General features: G+C 39.9%; 1 protein-coding gene across 2 annotated transcripts in view; it reads right to left on the minus strand.

Moving 5' to 3' along the window:
• The window catches only part of DYNC2H1 (dynein cytoplasmic 2 heavy chain 1), a 146519-nt gene that overhangs the window by 83025 nt on the left and 43658 nt on the right, over positions 1-19836 (minus strand). The window contains exons 52-71 of one of the 2 annotated variants that reach the window (XM_053456485.1): positions 19254-19396; positions 18831-18909; positions 18567-18721; positions 17136-17273; positions 16463-16576; positions 15997-16157; positions 15617-15740; positions 14984-15105; positions 14499-14585; positions 13624-13750; positions 12411-12552; positions 10210-10319; positions 9845-9865; positions 7789-7887; positions 6841-6964; positions 6092-6255; positions 5052-5171; positions 4722-4856; positions 4098-4241; positions 735-824 (exon numbers count right to left, since the gene is read on the minus strand). In XM_053456485.1, the coding sequence (XP_053312460.1) occupies positions 735-824; positions 4098-4241; positions 4722-4856; positions 5052-5171; positions 6092-6255; positions 6841-6964; positions 7789-7887; positions 9845-9865; positions 10210-10319; positions 12411-12552; positions 13624-13750; positions 14499-14585; positions 14984-15105; positions 15617-15740; positions 15997-16157; positions 16463-16576; positions 17136-17273; positions 18567-18721; positions 18831-18909; positions 19254-19396 (2399 nt within the window). The remainder of the gene's footprint in view (positions 1-734; positions 825-4097; positions 4242-4721; positions 4857-5051; positions 5172-6091; positions 6256-6840; positions 6965-7788; positions 7888-9844; positions 9866-10209; positions 10320-12410; positions 12553-13623; positions 13751-14498; positions 14586-14983; positions 15106-15616; positions 15741-15996; positions 16158-16462; positions 16577-17135; positions 17274-18566; positions 18722-18830; positions 18910-19253; positions 19397-19836) is intronic. The other variant, XM_053456486.1, reaches the window with a different exon arrangement.

Raw genomic sequence — 19836 nt, forward strand, 5'->3', positions numbered from 1 at the left:
TTTTTTCATTATTAAAGCGTTATTTCTGGGTAGGGTATGGGCTTAACAGTCCAAAGAATTATGTTTCTAACAGTCCATTCAGTTACAAGAGCGTTAAATATAGGACGGCGGGTGGAACAGCGTCTTTAAAAACATACACGCGCAGGAACAGAGAATAAGCTCTTGCAATCAGAAAAAAACCTGCGAGTTCAGAAACGCATTTGGGAAGCAATAAAGATAACGTTCCTGTGTCTCTTAGGCAAAGGTGCAGTCGTTCGACACAAAGTTCCTGCAGATTTATATATTTATGAATTCTTTTTAGGAAAAAATGTTCTATATTCTATTTCAGATTTGACGGTTATAACTGAACACTACTTTATTTTAGCGGAATTAAACAGATTAGTGTAGCTGACATCATAGTTCTGGAATACCTTATTAGAAATTAAAAAGGGGATCATTTTGGAACCAATGTACACACAAAATATTTTTTCATGATGTCACAGTATGGATATAGAAACCCAGGAAAAAAGCATTTTTACCCCCAATGTTAATACCGATGGATAAAGGAAAAGTGAAATACAAGGCGTCACCTAACAGCTTCTGATTCCAATCAATGTGTAGAGCAGGAGAGACTCAAAGACAAACTTTGTTTCCGGTGTATGTGTCTGCGGGGGGAGAAATGTCTTTTTTTCCCTCCTAAACTCAACTTGAACAGTTTTCTTACATTACTGGGACATTAATATAGTCATTCTTACCTTAAACAAGGAACGGCAGACATACTCATAGACCGTATGCTTCAAAGAACCGATCAGCGATTTAATTCGGACTTCGGTACTTTCTGAGTCCTGAAGAAGGCAACATAGAAACAAAGTCATCAATTAATGGTACCATAACTTCAAGAGTAGATTCTAGAACTCCAGTTATACAGCAGACTTTATATCATCATCATCTTTTATTTATATAGCGCAAACAATGTACGCAGCGCTTCTTCCGATACATACGTTCAAAGGGTCTGACAAAACTAGAACTGGCAGACTAAGACAAACCGATGGCCCATAGGTATAATTTACACCAGCAAGCAATAGCCGCTACTTGGTAAACTAAATATTAAAGGCTTTTTAATACTGCGCATCATATCCCAACAAAGTGAATGTGAAGTATATTGTCCTGGGATCCAATTGCTGCTGGTTTTATTCTAATTTATTATTATAGGCATTTTACAAATTAAATCGATTGCAGAAGGCGATGCATCCCCCCCCTTTCCAGTTCATTTGGCAACAACATTTATATTGGAGATTCTCAGAACTCGCGTAAAAACAATAGGAAATGCTTTGTTTAAATATGAAACCCCACGAAAATAACTAATATATTAATTAACAAAAATAGTTTTTTTAATGCTTGGTTGCGTGCATGGAATTCTACAACACAAACTTTGATTTTTTTATTTGTGTTCATTTTGCGTCAGGCCATTAGATTTACAGGTTTCTGTTAAAACAGCAGTTCATTTGGTTGAGGATTATATATACACCGGTATATATATATATATATTATAAGCATTCAAACACAGATACAGTAGCCACTTACACTTTTTTATCAGTTTTTCAGATTGCGTAAGGGGCTAATTACACTAGAATACTAATATCCAAAGACAATATTTATATTGTGCAAAAACACTCAATTTACAGGACTTGCTCCAAAAAAGTAGACGCTGTAAAATGTTTGGCAAAGGCTATTAAAAACGCTGTTAAGGTGATCCTATACACTTTCATTTGCCGTATGGTTAAATTGCTATACCATGGCTACCATGGAACGTTCCCGCTGACCTGACCATTCCATTGGTTGCTAGGGGGATAAAACACCTTTTGGCACTCATCATATGCCCAGAAACAAGGTGCTAACAAGGAAAATATTCAAATTGGCTTTGCTCTTTTAGAAATCAAACTATATATACGTATAAATATATATATATATTAGGGCTGCAACTAACGATTATTTTAATAATCGATTAGTTGGCCGATTATTTTTTCGATTAATCGATTAATCGGATAAAAAAAATGAATGTAAATTTTTCATTTATTTAAAATAATTTACTAAACAAATGATGTTAAATACAAACAGCAGAATAAAAAAACTTTGATAATACATTTCTTGTCTTTATTTCCCAACCAGCCCCCCAATATATGCACATTTGAGCCCAGGCTTGCTACGCTGCCTCCCAGACATGCCATGCTGCCCCCCCACATATGCCACGCTGCCTACCACATCTGCCACTCCACGCTGCCTCCCACATATGCCACTCCACGCTGCCTCCCACATCTGCCACTCCACGCTGCCTCCCACATCTGCCACGCCACGCTGCCTCCCACATCTGCCACTCCACTCTACCCCCCACATGCCACTGTGCCTGATACGCCTTATACCCCCTGAAACACCACTCCATCCTCCCCAGACATGCCACCCTGCCCTCCCCACATATGCCACGCCATGCTGCCTCCCACATCTGCCACTCCACAATGCCTCCCACATCTGCCACTGTGCCTGATACGCCTTATATCCCCTGATACCCCACTCCATCCTCCCCAGACATGCCACCCTGCCTCCCAGACATGCCACTTCTCTACCCCCAGATATGCCTTATACACCCTGATACACCACTCCGTCCTCCCCAGACATGCCACACTGCCCTCCCCACATATGCCTTATATACTGTATATGCCTTATACCCCCAGATATGTCACTTCACTGCCCCCAGGATTTAGATTCCCCTAAATTAACCCTAAACTCCCCATTAACCATAACTGCCCCTAAATTAACCCTTAACACCCCCTTAACCACAGCATCCCCTAAATTAACCCTAAAGACCCCATCAACCACAGCATCCCCTAAATCAACCCTAAACACACCATTAACCACAACTGCCTCAAATTAACCCCAAACACCCCATTAACCACAGCTGCTCCTAAATTAACCCTAAACACCCTATTAACATAACTGCCCCTAAATTAACCCTAAACACCCAATTAACCATAACTGCCCCTAAATTAACCCTAAACACCCCACTAACCATAACTGCCCCTAAATTAACCCCCACCTTCCCTAACTTTCAGTAGCCCAAATATATATATATATTACATACATATATACACACATATATATATATATATATATATACACACATACACATTATATATATATATATATACTTACAGTTAGATGAGTGTCACAGCCATGTGGTTCTGGCCTGGAGAAGGAAGGGGCGGGGCCAGTTGTCACAGTGATTACAGGGAGGGGGAGTAAGTAGGAGCTGCTGCTGTGAGTCAGACTAAACGGATTATATAATGAGGGGGATTTTTTGTAGCGTTTGCTCTGAAAAAACCCTCATTTTATAATCGATAATAATCGATTCAACTAATCGATAATGAAATTCGTTGCCAACGAATTTCATTATCGATTATTATCGATTTTATCGATTAGTTGTTGCAGCCCTAATATATATATATATATATATATATATATATATATATATATATATACATACATATACATACACACACATTTTATAATAAAAAAATTAATCTTTAAAAAAAAAATGTGTATATTTTTATATAATTGTTTTTTTTATTACTATTATTTGCATGTTTTTTAACATTTTATTTTTACCGTTTTTTGACCACATTAGATATTCAGTAATTTACATTTTTATTACAAGAACAGGTTACCTCCGTTACACCTGCAAACGTGCTGTACAGATTATATAATTCAAGTCAGGGGAGAAAAACACTTCACTTTGGCACAAACTGCTTTAATATTTCATGGATTCGGTTTGAAGAACGCATTCAACCTGTCTGCTATACTGTATGTAGATCAAATGGAGCCGATCTGTCCCTTTAACATGCGTAAACACTCAGCGGGTGATTTATTTCAATCATTACATTTATTTTGCCTGACCATTTTTTTTTTTTAAATATATGTATCTCAAAATGTGAACAAGTTCCCTGTTACAAGTAATTGCAACTTACCGGGTTTAACAAAGCTCTTTAAATAAATCAAACATTTTGCTCGAAGGGCTGAAATTATTTCTACGGTATGTTGAACAGAATTTGCAAAAGAAACATTACCTGTTTGCTAAGCAAAGTCCGCTGGAAAAGTCTAAGGAAAGACGACAAACTAAAACGGTACATGTTGTTAATTTTGGATAAGTCACAGATAATGAAGTACATCTTGCTGGCACTTTCTGCTAGAGGAAGATATGCGTTCCGTTCCTGGGGGATAAAATAGAAATAAAAAGGGAGAAAATAACACGCATTACATCCTGTGCCTATAGCGCCATCTAATGGTCGTTAGGAATTACTTAAACAATTTCCTTTCCATCTGTATACCGAAAGGGAGAGCGAACACCTTTTGCGGCAGAACTAACGTCGTTCACTTCTTTCTCTGCAGCCCCCTTACAAAGGTTGCCCAGAGCCATCAACACGAACTGATGGTGATACTTTAACCGGGGTGGATAATCGAAACGACCCCGAGGACAGGAAAGTAAGATGCCAGATCCCATGATTTAAATATAAAGTAGCTAAACATTTCGGAATCTTGGTCCACGGGTCTTCTGATTCCTGCTAAACCCATCTCACAACTGTCTAATCGTACAATTCTAATCGTACATGTGAGTACTGTCCTATTGGAGATAGGTCGCAGGGGGCGATGGCTGGAATTGAATGTCTGGGATATAGAATTCGAACGGATACCTGATCCAGGGAAATCTGAAGTCTGTGAGACTCTGTAAGGGACTCCTGTATCAGCGCACTGCTTGCTTTAGTTTGATTCAAGGATTCAATCAGGTCTTTGTTGTCAAGTATATTTCCTTGGGATGTCGCAAGGGTCTAAACAGAGGAAACAATGGAGGAGGTTTATCGCATAATCATAATTCTTTAATTAATTAAAAAGTATCAACTTGTTTGTTGTCAAAACAGCAATAATATTAAATAAGGGCTTTTCACTGGTTTTAGTTGCAGGTATCTCAGCTAAGCCGTTTGCATGTCCTTTGGGTATTGATAACTTTAGTATTCATATTATACCTCAAGGAGAGTTTCTTCAAGTTTAGCCAACTGAATCTTCTTATCTTCTTCTTGTTGCAACAGTTTTGTCTTCTGTTCCTCCAGATCTGGTTTTTCATGCTGAATTGTTAAGGCTAAGAGCTAAACAAAATGTACTTCAGTTAAAACGTTTCCTGGGGAATAATTTGCCGTACTCATTGATTCCCTTACAAAACACACCTTATAATTATAACGTTACCCAATCTAAAATATTTTAATATACTCAGGACTACACTTTACCATTTCTTAACATCCAAGCCTCAAACCCAAGGCCAGTTAAGAACGTACAGTAGCCATGCTCTCCTAATGATTGGTCAGGAGTGATCTGATCATCATCATCAGCCCACTCCTGACTGGCTCTGCAGCAGCAGTTTCAAATGCTGCAGAGTCTAATTGACAGCAATTTCTGCTTTTTTTTTAATTTAATTAATTTAAACTCTTTTAACACTGGTGTTCCATAGGAGCACAGCAGGCCTGTGGAGACTGAAGACACAAATATAAACGCACTAAAATGTTATTGAAGGGGTTAATGCTGCATGATCACTCTTGACAGAACATTAACCCCTAAAATACAGTGATTGCTTCACTGGATGGGTTAACGCTGTACAATCGCTCCCATTGAGGTTAGTCTAAAAATGCAATTTGACCCCCAGCAAGTAGTGTTATTGTTAGCATTTTCCTTGGCTTCACTTTTTCCATGGTTCTATATCTATTAATGGTGCACACTGTCTTATGGACGCGTTAATACCCTATAGAATATAATTAGGATCTCATATAGCAGAAGAAATAATGAAAGTCCCAAAGACATTAATGGGGGAAATTAAAAGATCACTTTTACTTTGTTTGCTAGAATATATTTGTATAGGTCAAACAATATCAACAATACAAATGTCAGTTTACACACTTTCAAAAAACATAAAAAAATGTAATTTAAGCTATTTAAAAAAATCTACTAACAGACTCCAATTTGCCTTAGTTAGTTCTTGTAGGAAGGGACTACGAACGTAATGATGAACACTTACCTGGCCCCTTAAACCTGCTCTTGTGGTTGTAAAGTTGACTTCTGTAACGATGGATGTGGCATCAGGTGGTATAAACGGGTTAGGATTGCGTGTTGACAGGAACAAGCGGAAATTTTCATTGTAGTCAATTGTTTTATCGCCAATTTGCACAACATACCGAGGCCCTAAAAAGTACAAAAAAAACTCAGTGGTCAGATTTCTTTTACCCACTTTGCTAACGATGACATTTCCATTATTCTACTTTATCTGACACCTTTGTCATCCCATGTCAGTTGTGTCACAGCACTATGACATCATTCAATGTATTATATTTTACTTTAAAAAATAGTAAATGTATAATAATTGTAAATAATAGCCATTATTATTATTATATAAAACATTTGAAACATATTTTGGGGTTTTTTTTGGGGGGGACAAAAACAGAGTAACCCAAAATATTCCCCAAATTATGTTTACTGGAGAAGTCAGAATTCCAATTCTCTACAAGAATTCTCATGAACTTCTAGACCCTGACCAGAACGACCTAAACTGCTCTCAAAACCTAAGCGCAAGTAGTTGTACTGGATTGAAGCTCATTACCTGTTTTAGTTAGGCTCTACCTGAATAATTTGGACCTAAGCTGAAGCCAAGACCAAGGAACAAGAACCAAGAACCAAATGTATTTACCTGATACTTGGTCCACCAAGAATCTAGAAACACTTCAATATGATGAAGACACGGAAAGGAATCTTCTGCTGCATGTTACTCACCCTGAGCAATGAGATCTTTCCTCAGTAACGGATAAAGCACGGGCTCCACTCCGTCCATCTCCTGGATAATGAGGGTCTTGCCAAAGCGAACGGCCAGTTCAAGAGCGGTGATGAAGTTTGCATCCTGTATTAAAATACAGCAGAGCCAATAAGTAAACGTAGGGTAGGCTATTACTGCCTTACAGCGGGAAGCCTTTCAAATATGGATGTTATTTTTCTTATAAGAACTTTGTTTTATTACCGTGTGAACAGGCACTGGGAAAGACTAAAACCTGATCTTCTAATAAGTATTTTTCTAGTGAAATAAAGACAGTGCCTTGTCACATACTGTCAGAATGTATCTCACTCACTAATCAATCCCACTCGCTTACTTCACTACTTTGATGTGGATGTGCGTGTGTGTGTGTGCATGTGTGTGTGTGGATGTGCGTGTGTGTGTGTGGATGTGCGTGTGTGTGTGTGCATGTGTGTGTGGATGTGAGTGTGTGTGTGGATGTTTCTTTTAAGGATATTTTATAAGCATTTTATTATTGTGTTATTGTGTTTCATTGCAGTCAAAGTATTTTCATCTAGACGTCCTCCCTGAAATGCTGGAAAAGCACATATATATATATATATATATACACACACACACACACACTCTAGCGTTTGACCTGAACTGTATTATTACTGCATTGCTGTAAAGTTAGGAGGAAATATGTATTTTCAGGGCCGGACTGGGGGACCGGCACTTTATATTCTCGCAGCATGCAGCGACACATGTCAAGCCGGTGGCCACACACTGCGGGAACTGATCTGCTGCTGGTTTGGCAGTGTCGGTAAGTACGTGGCCCTATTGCCCCCTGGTCCACTAGCGTACCAGAGGGCCGGCCCAGGCATTAAATACACGAATCCTTACAGTAAATCCACACAGCTGTATATATTTTATGGGTTTCACATTGATGTTACCTGTTGATTAATGACTTCCAAGCGGGATTCTTTCAAGTGTGTTTTTAACCATTCTGTTGCTTGGGAAGATGGGTCTATCAGAAACGGACACACTTGGCTCTGGAGAAACAATGTACTTAGATTAATCAAAAGATGCTCTTGGTTAATTTCTTAAGAAATTGCATCTGAAGACCACAATCTATTCTAGTATATCCAAAGGAGGCGAAGATATGAAACATGTATGTGTCCCACAGCTCAGATTCAGGTGCAAAGCAATTCAGATATATACTGTAACATCTCAGGTATCCTATTCACGTCTTCGATCTTATTTAAGATGCATATTAGATACAACATGATCTCCACGTAAAATACATTTCTAATTCGAGCATGCATATTCCGCACATGAATGCTCATTATACAGGAGATCATATAGTACCCTTGTTGACTATAAAGAATATTTTTTCCCAACATCTCCTGAGGTTAGTAGCATCTGTATAGCCTGTACAACAGATGTCTGGCTTATAAAAGGCTCGCTCCACCAGGCTCCTTCCATTCAAGATGACAGAAGCGAGTCCTTTATAATGCATATTAAATACATCGAGATTTTTCATCACGCGGCACTTCGATAGCTCACCGTTTAGAGGATAAACCCCAAAGAAAAGCTGTTTTTTTCTTTAGATATTCAACAGCCAAGTCAAACAAATCCTTCAAAACGTCTAAAATTATTTTTAATATTTTTTTTCTAAATGGAATTTCAACGAAATTCGACAAAAAAAAAATGTATCTAAATGATAATAGGTATCACGATACAATATATATATTAATTATATTTAATCATGGAATAGGGATTCTACAATTTGATTCCGGGAAAGGGCATTGAGTTGAAGCAGCACTCCAGCCTTATGTTTATGATAAATGCTATTTGGAGTCTATTTTTCATGGACCTCAATTAATTTTACTAAATGCAAATCATGCAGACAGGCATTCATTGGTTAAATAATCTCCGGTGTCATTTAACCCCTCCCCAGCTGCCTCTACTGAAAGCAGGGAGCATTCGTCAGAACACTTCTTGCACATGCTCAGTACGATTACCGTTCTAGTTCGTGGGAGCCAATCATATGTATGCTATATGAATACCAAATAAACATTACAAAGAGGTGAGAAAATATATCCGCCGACATGTTTCAGCTATCGACTAAGTGTAAATATTATGATTATGTTTTATTTATCATGATAAGAAACAAACTGTACAAGTTTAATATAGACATGGATAGTGGACTTTGAAAGGCTTTTGTTACCATGGAAACCACATTAAGTTAAATTAGGTCAAAGTTGCCCTGATTTAGTAACATGTGTAATGAAAGTGAGAAGTTAACAATTACCTGAAAAGAGAACCAGAAAAGTAGTTGGGGGTAAAAAGAATGTAATGCGTTTTTCCTGACACCCAGTCACTATGTGTACGAGCAACAAGTATGATTTGCAATTATACCATTATTTTTGCTTTTCACATTCAAATATATACAGTCTTGGTTTGGTCTCCGTTACGTATTACTCTGTAACTTATCACTACGGCAACTGACTGCACCAGATTCACTTTTCATACATACCCCCCCCATGTGTTATATTTATGACAGCAGACTATAAAGTGAAAGTCTTTGTATCATGATCACTAGTGGACCACAACTCCTATAAACCTTTGCCAGACAAAAGTGCAGCACTAGAGGCTTATTCGAGGGACAAAGCGCTGTCCACGTTTCACTTTTGCTGGTTTGATGGATAGTAATCGTGCAAATCATATTTGTTCTTCATTTCTAGTAAGTTTCACAGAAGACGGTATAGTAAATAGTAAGTCCATCGACCTAGGAAAATAAAGCTAAGAGAGTCATACTCGCCCAGCGTTGTCCAACTCAGAACTGGAAGGCTGCCATGTGCCAGGGGTGAAGGATCACAAATAATTAACAGGTAATTAACCAATTAACACAATGCTTTGGGAAACGCACAGGTAAGAGTCTGGCCCCTCGGCAGCCCTCGAGTAATGATGTTGGAGAGCCCTGTACAAGTCTGTTCACAATCTTACCAACGGCGTCAAAGCACAGATCTAAAGCGGCAAAAAATGAAAAGAAAATAAACATTTTATTTAAAAAAAAATTATAAACAAAAACCATGAACAGTAAATTCAGACGATGAAGACCTATAAGACATGACATTCAGATCAGCGCACTATGAATGGACTGGTTAAAGTGCATTTAAATCTTATAAGTAACTAAATACATAAAAATTACAAAATCAAACCATTTTGTTAAGTCTATATATATATATATTAGTGAGCATTAAATAAAAGTCATACAAGTGATCAATCTTTTTTTTTTAAAAGTGTACCAAAAACACTATATTCCAATAATGTTATATTTTAAATAGAACTAGTCAAACAATTGTATTTACCTGCAAAATGACAAGTGCATTCTCTATGGAGAGCTCGTCAGAGGGCAACCCTTCACTTTTCCAAATGAGCTGCTCGCTCTCAGTAGACAGAAAGCGTCTTAAATCAAAGGCTGGAGGAAAAGAAATCAGCAGACGTTACATTCATCCCTGGAATTAGGATTCAGGAGAGAGAAAATGTATAGAACTAAGGTATCCGGGTCACGAGCGCCAGGAAAAAGTAGATACTATGTATGTATGTATATATGATATATTTTATATATAACTTCACACAGTGGAAATCATATCTCCTTAAGGACTACGGGTTGTCCTTAACCCCTTAAGGACAATGGGCGGCCCCTAAACCCATTGAAAACAATGCATTTTGAGCCCGTACATGTACGGGCTTTGTCATTAAGCGGTTAAACCCATTCACGACAATGCATCACGAGCCCGTAAGGGCATATTGTACAGATTACATTTTTAAACTTGTTTCTAAAACAAGTAGAGCTGAAACAACGAATCGATAAAATCGATAATAATCGATAACGGAAATCATCGATAACGATTTCCGTTATCGATTAATCGAGTGATCAATTCGTTGTTGGAGCACTCGGCTCCTTTTACTTACCTCCGCGAGCGTTCCCCGCTTCTGCTACACGCTCTGCAGTCTCCGCCTTCTTTTAGCTACGTGACGGATGTGACGCGTTCCGGAGGTAAGTATTCTTCATGTCTATGTGCACGGATCGCACAGAGCCACTCGCACAGAGCGAATCGCTCTGTGCGAATGGAGCCACTCGCACAGAGCGGTTCGCTCTGTGCGAGTGGCTCCACTCGCACAGAGCGGTTCGCTCTGTGCGAGTGGCTCCACTCGCACAGAGCGGTTCGCTCTGTGCGAGTGGCTCCATTCGCACAGAGCGGTTCGCTCTGTGCGAGTGGCTCCATTCGCACAGAGCGGTTCGCTCTGTGCGAGTGGCTCCATTCGCACAGAGCGGTTCGTGAGTGTGGGTGCAGGGCAGAGTGGGGGTGGGGGTGCAGGGCAGAGTGGGGGTGGGGGTGCAGGGCAGAGTGGGGGTGGGGGGTGCAGGGCAGGAGACTGGGTGCAGGGCAGAGTGGGGGTGGGGATGCAGGGTGTGAGTGTGGGTGCAGAGCAGAGTGGGAGACTGGGTGCAGGGCAGAGTGGGGGTGGGGATGCAGGGCAGGGTGTGAGTGTGGGTGCAGGGCAGAGTGGGTGCAGGGCAGAGTGTGAGTGTGGGGGCAGGGCAGAATGTGGGTGCAGGGCAGAGTTAGAGATTGGGTGCAGGGGCACAGTGCAAAGTGCTGGGTGCAAAGTGCCAGTGCTGGGTGCAAAGTGCCAGGGCTGGGTGCAAAGTGCTGGGTGCAAAGTGCCAGGGCTGGGTGCAAAGTGCAAAGTGCTGGTGCAAAGTGCTGAATGCTGGGTGCAAAGTGCTGGATGCAAAGTGCCAGGGCTGGGGCAAAGTGCTGGGTGCAAAGTGCTGGGTGCAAAGTGCCAGGGCTGGGTGCAAAGTGCTGGGTGCAAAGTGCTGGGTGCAAAGTGCTGGGTGCAAAGTGCAAAGTGCTGGGGCAAAGTTTCTTGAACAGTAATAGTCCACCTCTTTTCAGAATGTTTGGGGTTATTTTGTTTCATAAATATTGTGTTTGGGTTCTTGTACTTTGAAAATATTGTTTTTTATTACATCATAACAAAATAAGAATGTTAATGTAAATTTTAAGTTGTTTTTTAACATCCAGTTCATTAAATTCTTTTAAATAAACGAAAAATTTGCATATTGTTTTTTTTATCCGATTAATCGATTAATCGAAAAAATAATCGGCCGATTAATCGATTATTAAAATAATCGTTAGTTGCAGCCCTAAAAACAAGTTTGAATAAAGAAATGGGAAAATAACCGTTGACATTTTCACTGCCCCCTGTTGTAACAGCGCTAAGGAATACACTGGCACCATATAAAAAAAAATTTAATTTAATGTATAAACCGTTTTAAAAGGCTAAAAATGCCCTTCATACATAGTAATTGGTTAATTAGAAACACATTCCTTGAGACCAGAAGTTTACTAAGCATTGAGATGGGCGAGTATCATCCTGAAATTCAGCTTCGCGACCAAGCCCTGTACCAATACATCTCCGCAATGGAACGCACGACGGAAGACGCAGGGATGATTAAAGCTGCAATTCCACATGTCCAAAGCCATCGATAACTTACTTTCCAGCCCTACTGCTTTCCTCCATTGATCTATGCTGTCCTTCCGCTGGTCTTCTGGAGCGGCTGAAATGTACGTAATGAAAGCAGCTGCCAGCTGAGCTCTTTTTGGCAAAGAGTTTAATTCTTCTGTTATTTCTACAACCTTTCAGGAAAAGAAGAAAAAAAAATTATACATTGAAATGTTACTACATAAAATACTGCATGTCTAAGAGCTTTTTTTTGCCATTTTAACCATATGTGAGTTTAAGTAAGATTCTTCTTTCTGTATTTGATGTACCAACACAGATTATACGTGCTTTTTTACAGAACAAATGGGGCTTTCATGTGAAACATGCAAAAATAATAACTATTTTTTTGCAATTTTCTTAGAATTTCTTCTTTACTTTAGGTGCAACTGTTGAACAAATTTATTTTTAGACATACCCCACATACATCCCTTATATAGTAGCCTATAGGGTTTGATATCAGCCTGATTTCCCTGCCGCTGCAAGAAAGTCGGCATGTACACGTATGTCCTAATGAGCTTTATTTTAGGACTTACATGTACGTCCATAGGGGGGGACAAAGTGTTTAAAATGGTTTCTAAAGCAGGGGACTGACTCTAGTGGGTCTTCAAAGTTGGCTTCATGGTTTATTATATATAATATATGTCAGCGCAGATGGTGTTAATGTTGTAAATGACTACTGTAGCAGGAAACGGCTGATTTTAACAGAAGATCTTCATAGACTTACAGAGGCCCTTTATCACTCCCATCACTCCTGTGTTCCAATGGCCCTTTATCACTCCCATCACTCCCGGGTTCCAATGGCCCTTTATCACTCCCATTACTCCTGGGTTCCAATGGCCCTTTATCACTCCCATCACTCCTGGGTTCCAATGGCCCTTTATCACTCCCACCACTCCCGGGTTCCAATGGCCCTTTATCACTCCCACCACTCCCGGGTTCCAATGGCCCTTTATCACTCCCACCACTCCCGGGTTCCAATGGCCCTTTATCACTCCCACCACTCCCGGGTTCCAATGGCACGGTGTGTTCACTAATCATAATTTAAGTTTAAAAGGCTAATTGATTATTAGAAAACCCTTTTGCAAGTATGTTACAGATGGAAATGTCATTGTTTTCCATGAAAACAGCTAAGTGACCCCCAAACGTTTGAACCATAGTGTATGTTGAACCTTTCTAAGGGATAACGATACCAATCAGGCACTGACCTGCGCATTCCACCTTTTGTGCTCCCCATCTAGCTGGTTAATGAGTAATTCTGCAGACTGAATTATTTCCTGGGCTTTGGTTAATTCTGCTTCTAGTTTGGCCGCTTCAGTTGTTCTGGCTTGAAACCTGTAAACGGACAAAATAAATGGTTCGATCAGTGTTGAAGGATTGGTGGACAAGAACCCATAACACCAAAATACACTCTAATCTTATGCATCAAGGGTTAAAAGCCTAGAATTTCTGGCAGCCCGTGATCTTCTCCAAAAATATGCTCATGGATGGTTTCAGGTACTTCATATTTTAAATCCGTGATTTCAAAACTCAGTTTGAGTCTTAAATACAGCTGGAAATGTTAGTGTCTAGCGTTTGTAACGATCCATGGTGAAAAGCAGCCGTCTTCTCAATGGGGAGACTTCTCTGGCTTCAGCACATTTAAAACAAAGTGATAGTTGCACAGTGGAAGTCATTAAGGGACTTGGCATACATTAAGTAAAAGGCCTTAAATTGCAAACGGTTTCTAGCATTACTAAATTCATTTACAAAACTACCTAAAGCTTTGTGATTTATGCATCACATAAACTATGTCATGCTTTATTGGTTTGCAATGCTGGCACCCTTAAAAATTTTAATTGTGCGTTAATTGTGTTTAGACCTGCTTTTCGATTGTCTAGAAAATTTGTCTAAAACGTATCATTATTCCACCTGCTATTTTCTTTTGTATGTTTTTTTATTTTTTTATTTACATACTTTTTGGTGTTAAATACAAACCATGCGTTATTCGCCTCCATTAAAGCCAATTCATGTTTAGATGCGTTGCTGGATTGGGCTCCGTGTTTGTAGAGAAGTATAAGAAATGCATGTAACAAAAACGTACTTTTCTTTGAGCTCTGTCACCCTCTGTCCGACGGTGTTAAGCTGGTCCTCCAACCTCTGCTTCCTTTCTTCGGTTTTCCTGAAATTACTATAATACAGAAGTACGTTTCAGATCGTTGCTGGGGTTTACGTGAATAACGAGTAGCAAAGTATATGTTTTAAGCCGTTTTAAACAGCTTCCAGACCCCAACATTACAAAAACGTACTGTGAAGTATCGCGACGGCTAATGGAACGAAACCTTTGAAAACCATTCACTACGTTATGGAATTACAGCTTCAGTTCCTCTTGGTTGAAGGAGTTGCTATTGATTCTTTAAGGCTATTTCACATAAATGATTTCCGTATAGTAAAAACAGCATTCCCATGTGTCAAAGCTTTATTAACCCCTTCACGACAAAGCCCGTACATATACGGGCTCACCATGCATTGCCCTCAATGGGTTTAAACAGAGCCACTAGTTTCATCCCCGCTGTGTGGAATACATACGACTGCAGACTGGCTTGTTCCTTCTCCAGGGGCTGGATTTTTTCCAACACATGGGAATACTGGACGTTGGCTTTTACCCAGGCAGCCAGCGGGGCAGCAGCGGCACTCGCCCTCCTTGCATTCTAACAGACAAACGGGGAGAAATAAGGAGAAACATTAGTAGCGATCAACACCAGCGGACAAACTGCTACATGAAATAATTATTAGCCATTAATGGGAAATACGTTCAACAAGGGGCTGATATTTGGAAATGTATATTACGGGGTGCATTGACCATGTTGAGGGAGCTCCTTTGGTTTCTTCACCTCATGTACCGCATGCCCTCTTGAGGCTTTATGATGGCAGCCCATCTTAGATGGTTGCGAAGGGTGAGTTTCTACAGAGGTCTATGTCAACTGAAGAGCACTGCACGGATTGTTGGTTTTTATAAGTGGGCTAGCAAAAAGATCTCCATTGACCTGCAACTAATTTGGGCACCCGATCGCCCAACATGGAAATCTCTCCCGGACAAACAGGACAGGTCCATCCCCACCACCACTGCAATATTTTTTCTTTACCCAACCCAAAACTCATGATGTATGTTTACTCCGATTCACAGACAAACCACCATAATGTTAGGTGGATATTCTTTACCTTGGGATCAAAGGAGGTGTTATTCTTTTCCAGGAGCTCTTCCACACTGGCTCGGATTTCCTTCGTGATATTTCTCACATCAAAGGTAACAATATCTTCCCGCACACCGCGCTTTGCAAGAAAGCTTTTTAAATCATTCAATCAGGAACACAAGACAGAAAAGAGCACGAAGAATTCAGTATAGATATTTTCTGAAAAATTCAGTAAATATACAATGAGTATAAAGTAACAATTTATGACTGATGTGATCATCATGTTTTTAATGAAATTGTGCCAATACACAAAACGTATCCATGCATCATTTGGATTCAGACAATGGCAATCTACATACTTGGTTAATTGCGAGCCCACCAACAAAACAAAAATTACGAGAACCTCACCTTTTCATGCTTACCCATGAAGTATCAAAGATACCCATGAGTCTCAGAACCCCTTCGAGGATGTCTCTGATGATATCTGGCGGCATCCGCAGAGAGCGGATCTCAGACAGAGACTCGGGTTTAATGTTTCCAACCGCCCGCTTCGCCTCATCAACCAGGGGCTATGAAAAAAAAAACATATATTTTATTTTATACAAATAATTTTAAGCTTCAAGTGGCCTTCGATGAGCTTCAAAATAATATGAACTATTATAGGGGAAAACAGCAAAAAATACAACCCATGCTTCTATAATGATTTTCTTTTTTAACTCATCGAGTAATACATTTGGGAAATCCTTGAATAAAAAATAAAATTTTGGGCGGTTAAATGGAGCAGATAGTATGCTCACTATAGATAAGAGCGTGTGAAAGTAAGATGGTGTGGAGCGAGGGTTGTTCTGCCCTGCGTTTTCCTCTACGGCATTACCTGCACTTCCTTTAGTTCATCTTCAATCTTCTGTTTCCTTTCTTCTATTTTAACGGACTCCTCTGCAAGTTTGTGTTTTATTTTTTCCATTTCGGTTTTCTGATCGCTTGCGTTCTGCAGGGTAGACAGGATAATATATTATATATATCGTATTAATTGTATGTTTTTAGGATAATATATTCCTTATTTCTTCCACAAATGCCCGGTTTACAGCGTTACTCTGTTCTAAAAAAAAACTCACTTGAACCAAAGCAGCAGCATTCAATCAATCAATTAACATTCGTGGATAACACAACATGGACTGACAGCCGTTGTTGTGCGTTCTAGACATCTACAACTGCATTTGGTCATCCATATGATGTCATAATTACATAAACATTATGTAAAACCCCAAGGTACATTTAATGTATGTAATAAATAAAATTATATATTCTACACGCGATAGCTACAAGGTTCACTGTTCACGTTGGAATTATCACAATATTCTTATCACGGCTAGGCAGATATAGATATAGATATATTTTTGTTACGGTCTTTACGAAGAACCTCTAGAACCTGCAATTATTTGAGGAACCTGGAATACGTGCCTCTGTAGAGATCCGGTAAGATTTTTGTAGCCGTGACCGCCTGGCTTCCGATCGATAATATTAATAGCACGCACGCACGCGGTTACCTGCATCGAGGTGGTGATCTCCTGCAGAGCAGAGTCCGCTTCAGTCTGTTTGGTTTTTAGTAATAAGCTTTGCTCTCCTGCTTTTCTCTTCAGCTCATCTACAAGAGACTTGGCTTCGTTCAGCTTTGAGACGCCAGCCTAAAGAAACATGAAAGCGTAATAACGCGAGTGCGGGGGGAACGGAGAATCACGGTTAACTGATTTAACTAGTTTCACAGACAAAAACAAACATCTAGAAATGCAAAAGCATTGCATCCACCAACTGCCCCCCATATTCGAGGACCCAGCGGCAGAGATTGTATTTAAATGATTTACCCAAATATGTTAAAGGGAAATGAGGAACGTTGGTAGTAATCAGGAAAGACTAAAGGACTCCAATATGTATAGGTTGGAAGAAAGAACAGAGATGTTAGAAAAACGTGAGGTATAAATGTAATGTAAGGAAGTTTTACTTTACTAAGAGGGTGGTAGATAAATGGAACAGCCTCCCAGCAAAGTGGTAGAATGTGATACAGCGAGGGGATTTAAGCATGTATGGGATAGACATACGGTTCCTGAATCCAAGACGAGAGCAACGACTGATTAAGGTCTGATTGCTTTCTATGCTTCTATTTACTACACTGTGAGTTAAATGTATCTTAAATATTAACCATTTAACTAATTCAGTGCCAGTCCCAACGTTCTCTTAAAGAAATGCAGTAAAGCCAGATACGTAGCACCTGGTTATGCTCCTACAAATCGAGTTTTAGCCATCAAACATCTGTCTGGCCCCCAAACCATCACTGAGACCCAGTCACCCATAGAAAAGATGCCACGTCTGTATCGTTCAATTTTAATTTGAATTCTCTATGAATATTTCACTAATCGATATTACTTAACGAGCACATGAATAAATAAATGCCGGCACCGATTCTCATCACCGGCAGGTGAATGCTTCATATAATATTTAAAAGGTCGTACGAGTGGAACGGTGAGCTACAAGGACATGCGAGGAGAGGACAAACCCAACATCTCTTAAAGGGGACGGCCACCATCGCAGCGTTTGGCAAAGCTAAAGCCATTTATTAAAACATGTAGCTCCTTTTGTTGTTTTAGTAGGGGTAATCGTTGTGGAGATGGCACTTACCTTGGAGGAGAATAGAGAGAAGGGAGATGCGATAGAAACATTTAAATACACAAGGAGATTTAACAAAGCACAGGAGGGCCATAGTCTAAAACCAGAGGGCCAGAGGCTTAGATGCAATGTAAAGGTGGCAGAGGTTAATATAGTGAGAGAATTTAAACATGCAAGGGATAGGCATATGGCTCCTGAATCTAAGACAAGACCCAATAAGGTTTGGGGTTCAGAAGACAAGTAGGCAAACGGGCTGAATGGTCCGTATCTGTCTCACAATTCCATGTTTCTCGGAGGGTTAAAGTCAGAACACGCACCTGCAGGTGTTTCTGTCTCTTTGTCAGCTCGGTTTTCTTGCTGTTGAAGAGTGATCCGTACACCCGAAGGAAGGTCATGAACCGGCTGGCAGTAGCTCCATATGCTTTGCAAGATTCGTGAATCATCAAGAAGGACTTAAAAAAATCTGATTCTCCTAGAGAAACGCAACGGAAAACAAAAGTGAAAAGAAATGATATTTCTCATAGACATACACACTCATCGCAATCACTTTTACCATTCAAATGCAAACCAAAGCCTTTTACCCGATGAGCTTTTACTGTATTCACCCTCCACTGAAAGCTTTTCTCCACTGGATGAGTCCAGAAAGAGCATTCTGGGGATCTGATAAAGCCAGAAAAACATCCATTAAGATTAAAACTTAAAAAGACATCAAATTCTAGTGATAAGGTAGAAAACAAATAAGTAACATTTTTGTATTGAAAAGGAAGCCTGACATCAACTTTATTTTGGCTTTGTGCGACACAGTCAGGCTTCCCTGGCTGCCCACAATGCGCGCATGCTCACAATCTGCTCCCTTTCTCCCCGGTCACCTCCTGAGATCAGTGAGCTTATCTGTGAACGTCCTCCTGAAATGTTCAACATCCAAACCCTTTGCAGAAATTGCCGGCACCATATAAACCAGGAAGGCATCCCTGTTCCTGTGCGTTTTTATGTTTGATCCATACCTTTTTCATGCTGCCCTCAGACCACCGCTCCATCCACTGCACGGAGCACTTCTTGTACAAGGCCGGGTTACTCTCGCAGTTTATGGTGAAATTTGGATTCGTACAATCCATGATCAGCACAATATGTAGATTCTGAAGGACTCCTGCAATGATCACAACATTACAATATACGTTGCAGCAACGTGTTTTAAGCGACATGATCTACAGTTTTGTCTTCTATATTATATAGGTGTCCATTGACATGTGTTATCTAGAATTATCTAGAGCACTCCTGGTGTAACATTGTAAAAGGTTCACAATCAGCAGAACAGCGGTTGAGATGACGACTCCTCTATACGTTACCCTCGGGGGGGGGTTGATCACATTATTATTCTGACTAAAATAATAATAGCAATAATAACAATGAAACTCTTCTAACTACAAAGCTATGTATCAGATGTCATCCCAAAAGAGGTAAAATGGAAGTCCTTCCTGGAACGGGAATGTTAAATGGACTTGCTTTTAAGCCGATTTAAACATCTTCTCTGTCCATTTGCCTATTTAGATGGCTAACAGATTTTTAGAAGAAAAAACGTATTTATTC

The sequence above is a fragment of the Spea bombifrons genome, chromosome 2, assembly GCF_027358695.1.
Source record: "Spea bombifrons isolate aSpeBom1 chromosome 2, aSpeBom1.2.pri, whole genome shotgun sequence".
Classification (NCBI taxonomy): domain Eukaryota; kingdom Metazoa; phylum Chordata; class Amphibia; order Anura; family Pelobatidae; genus Spea; species Spea bombifrons.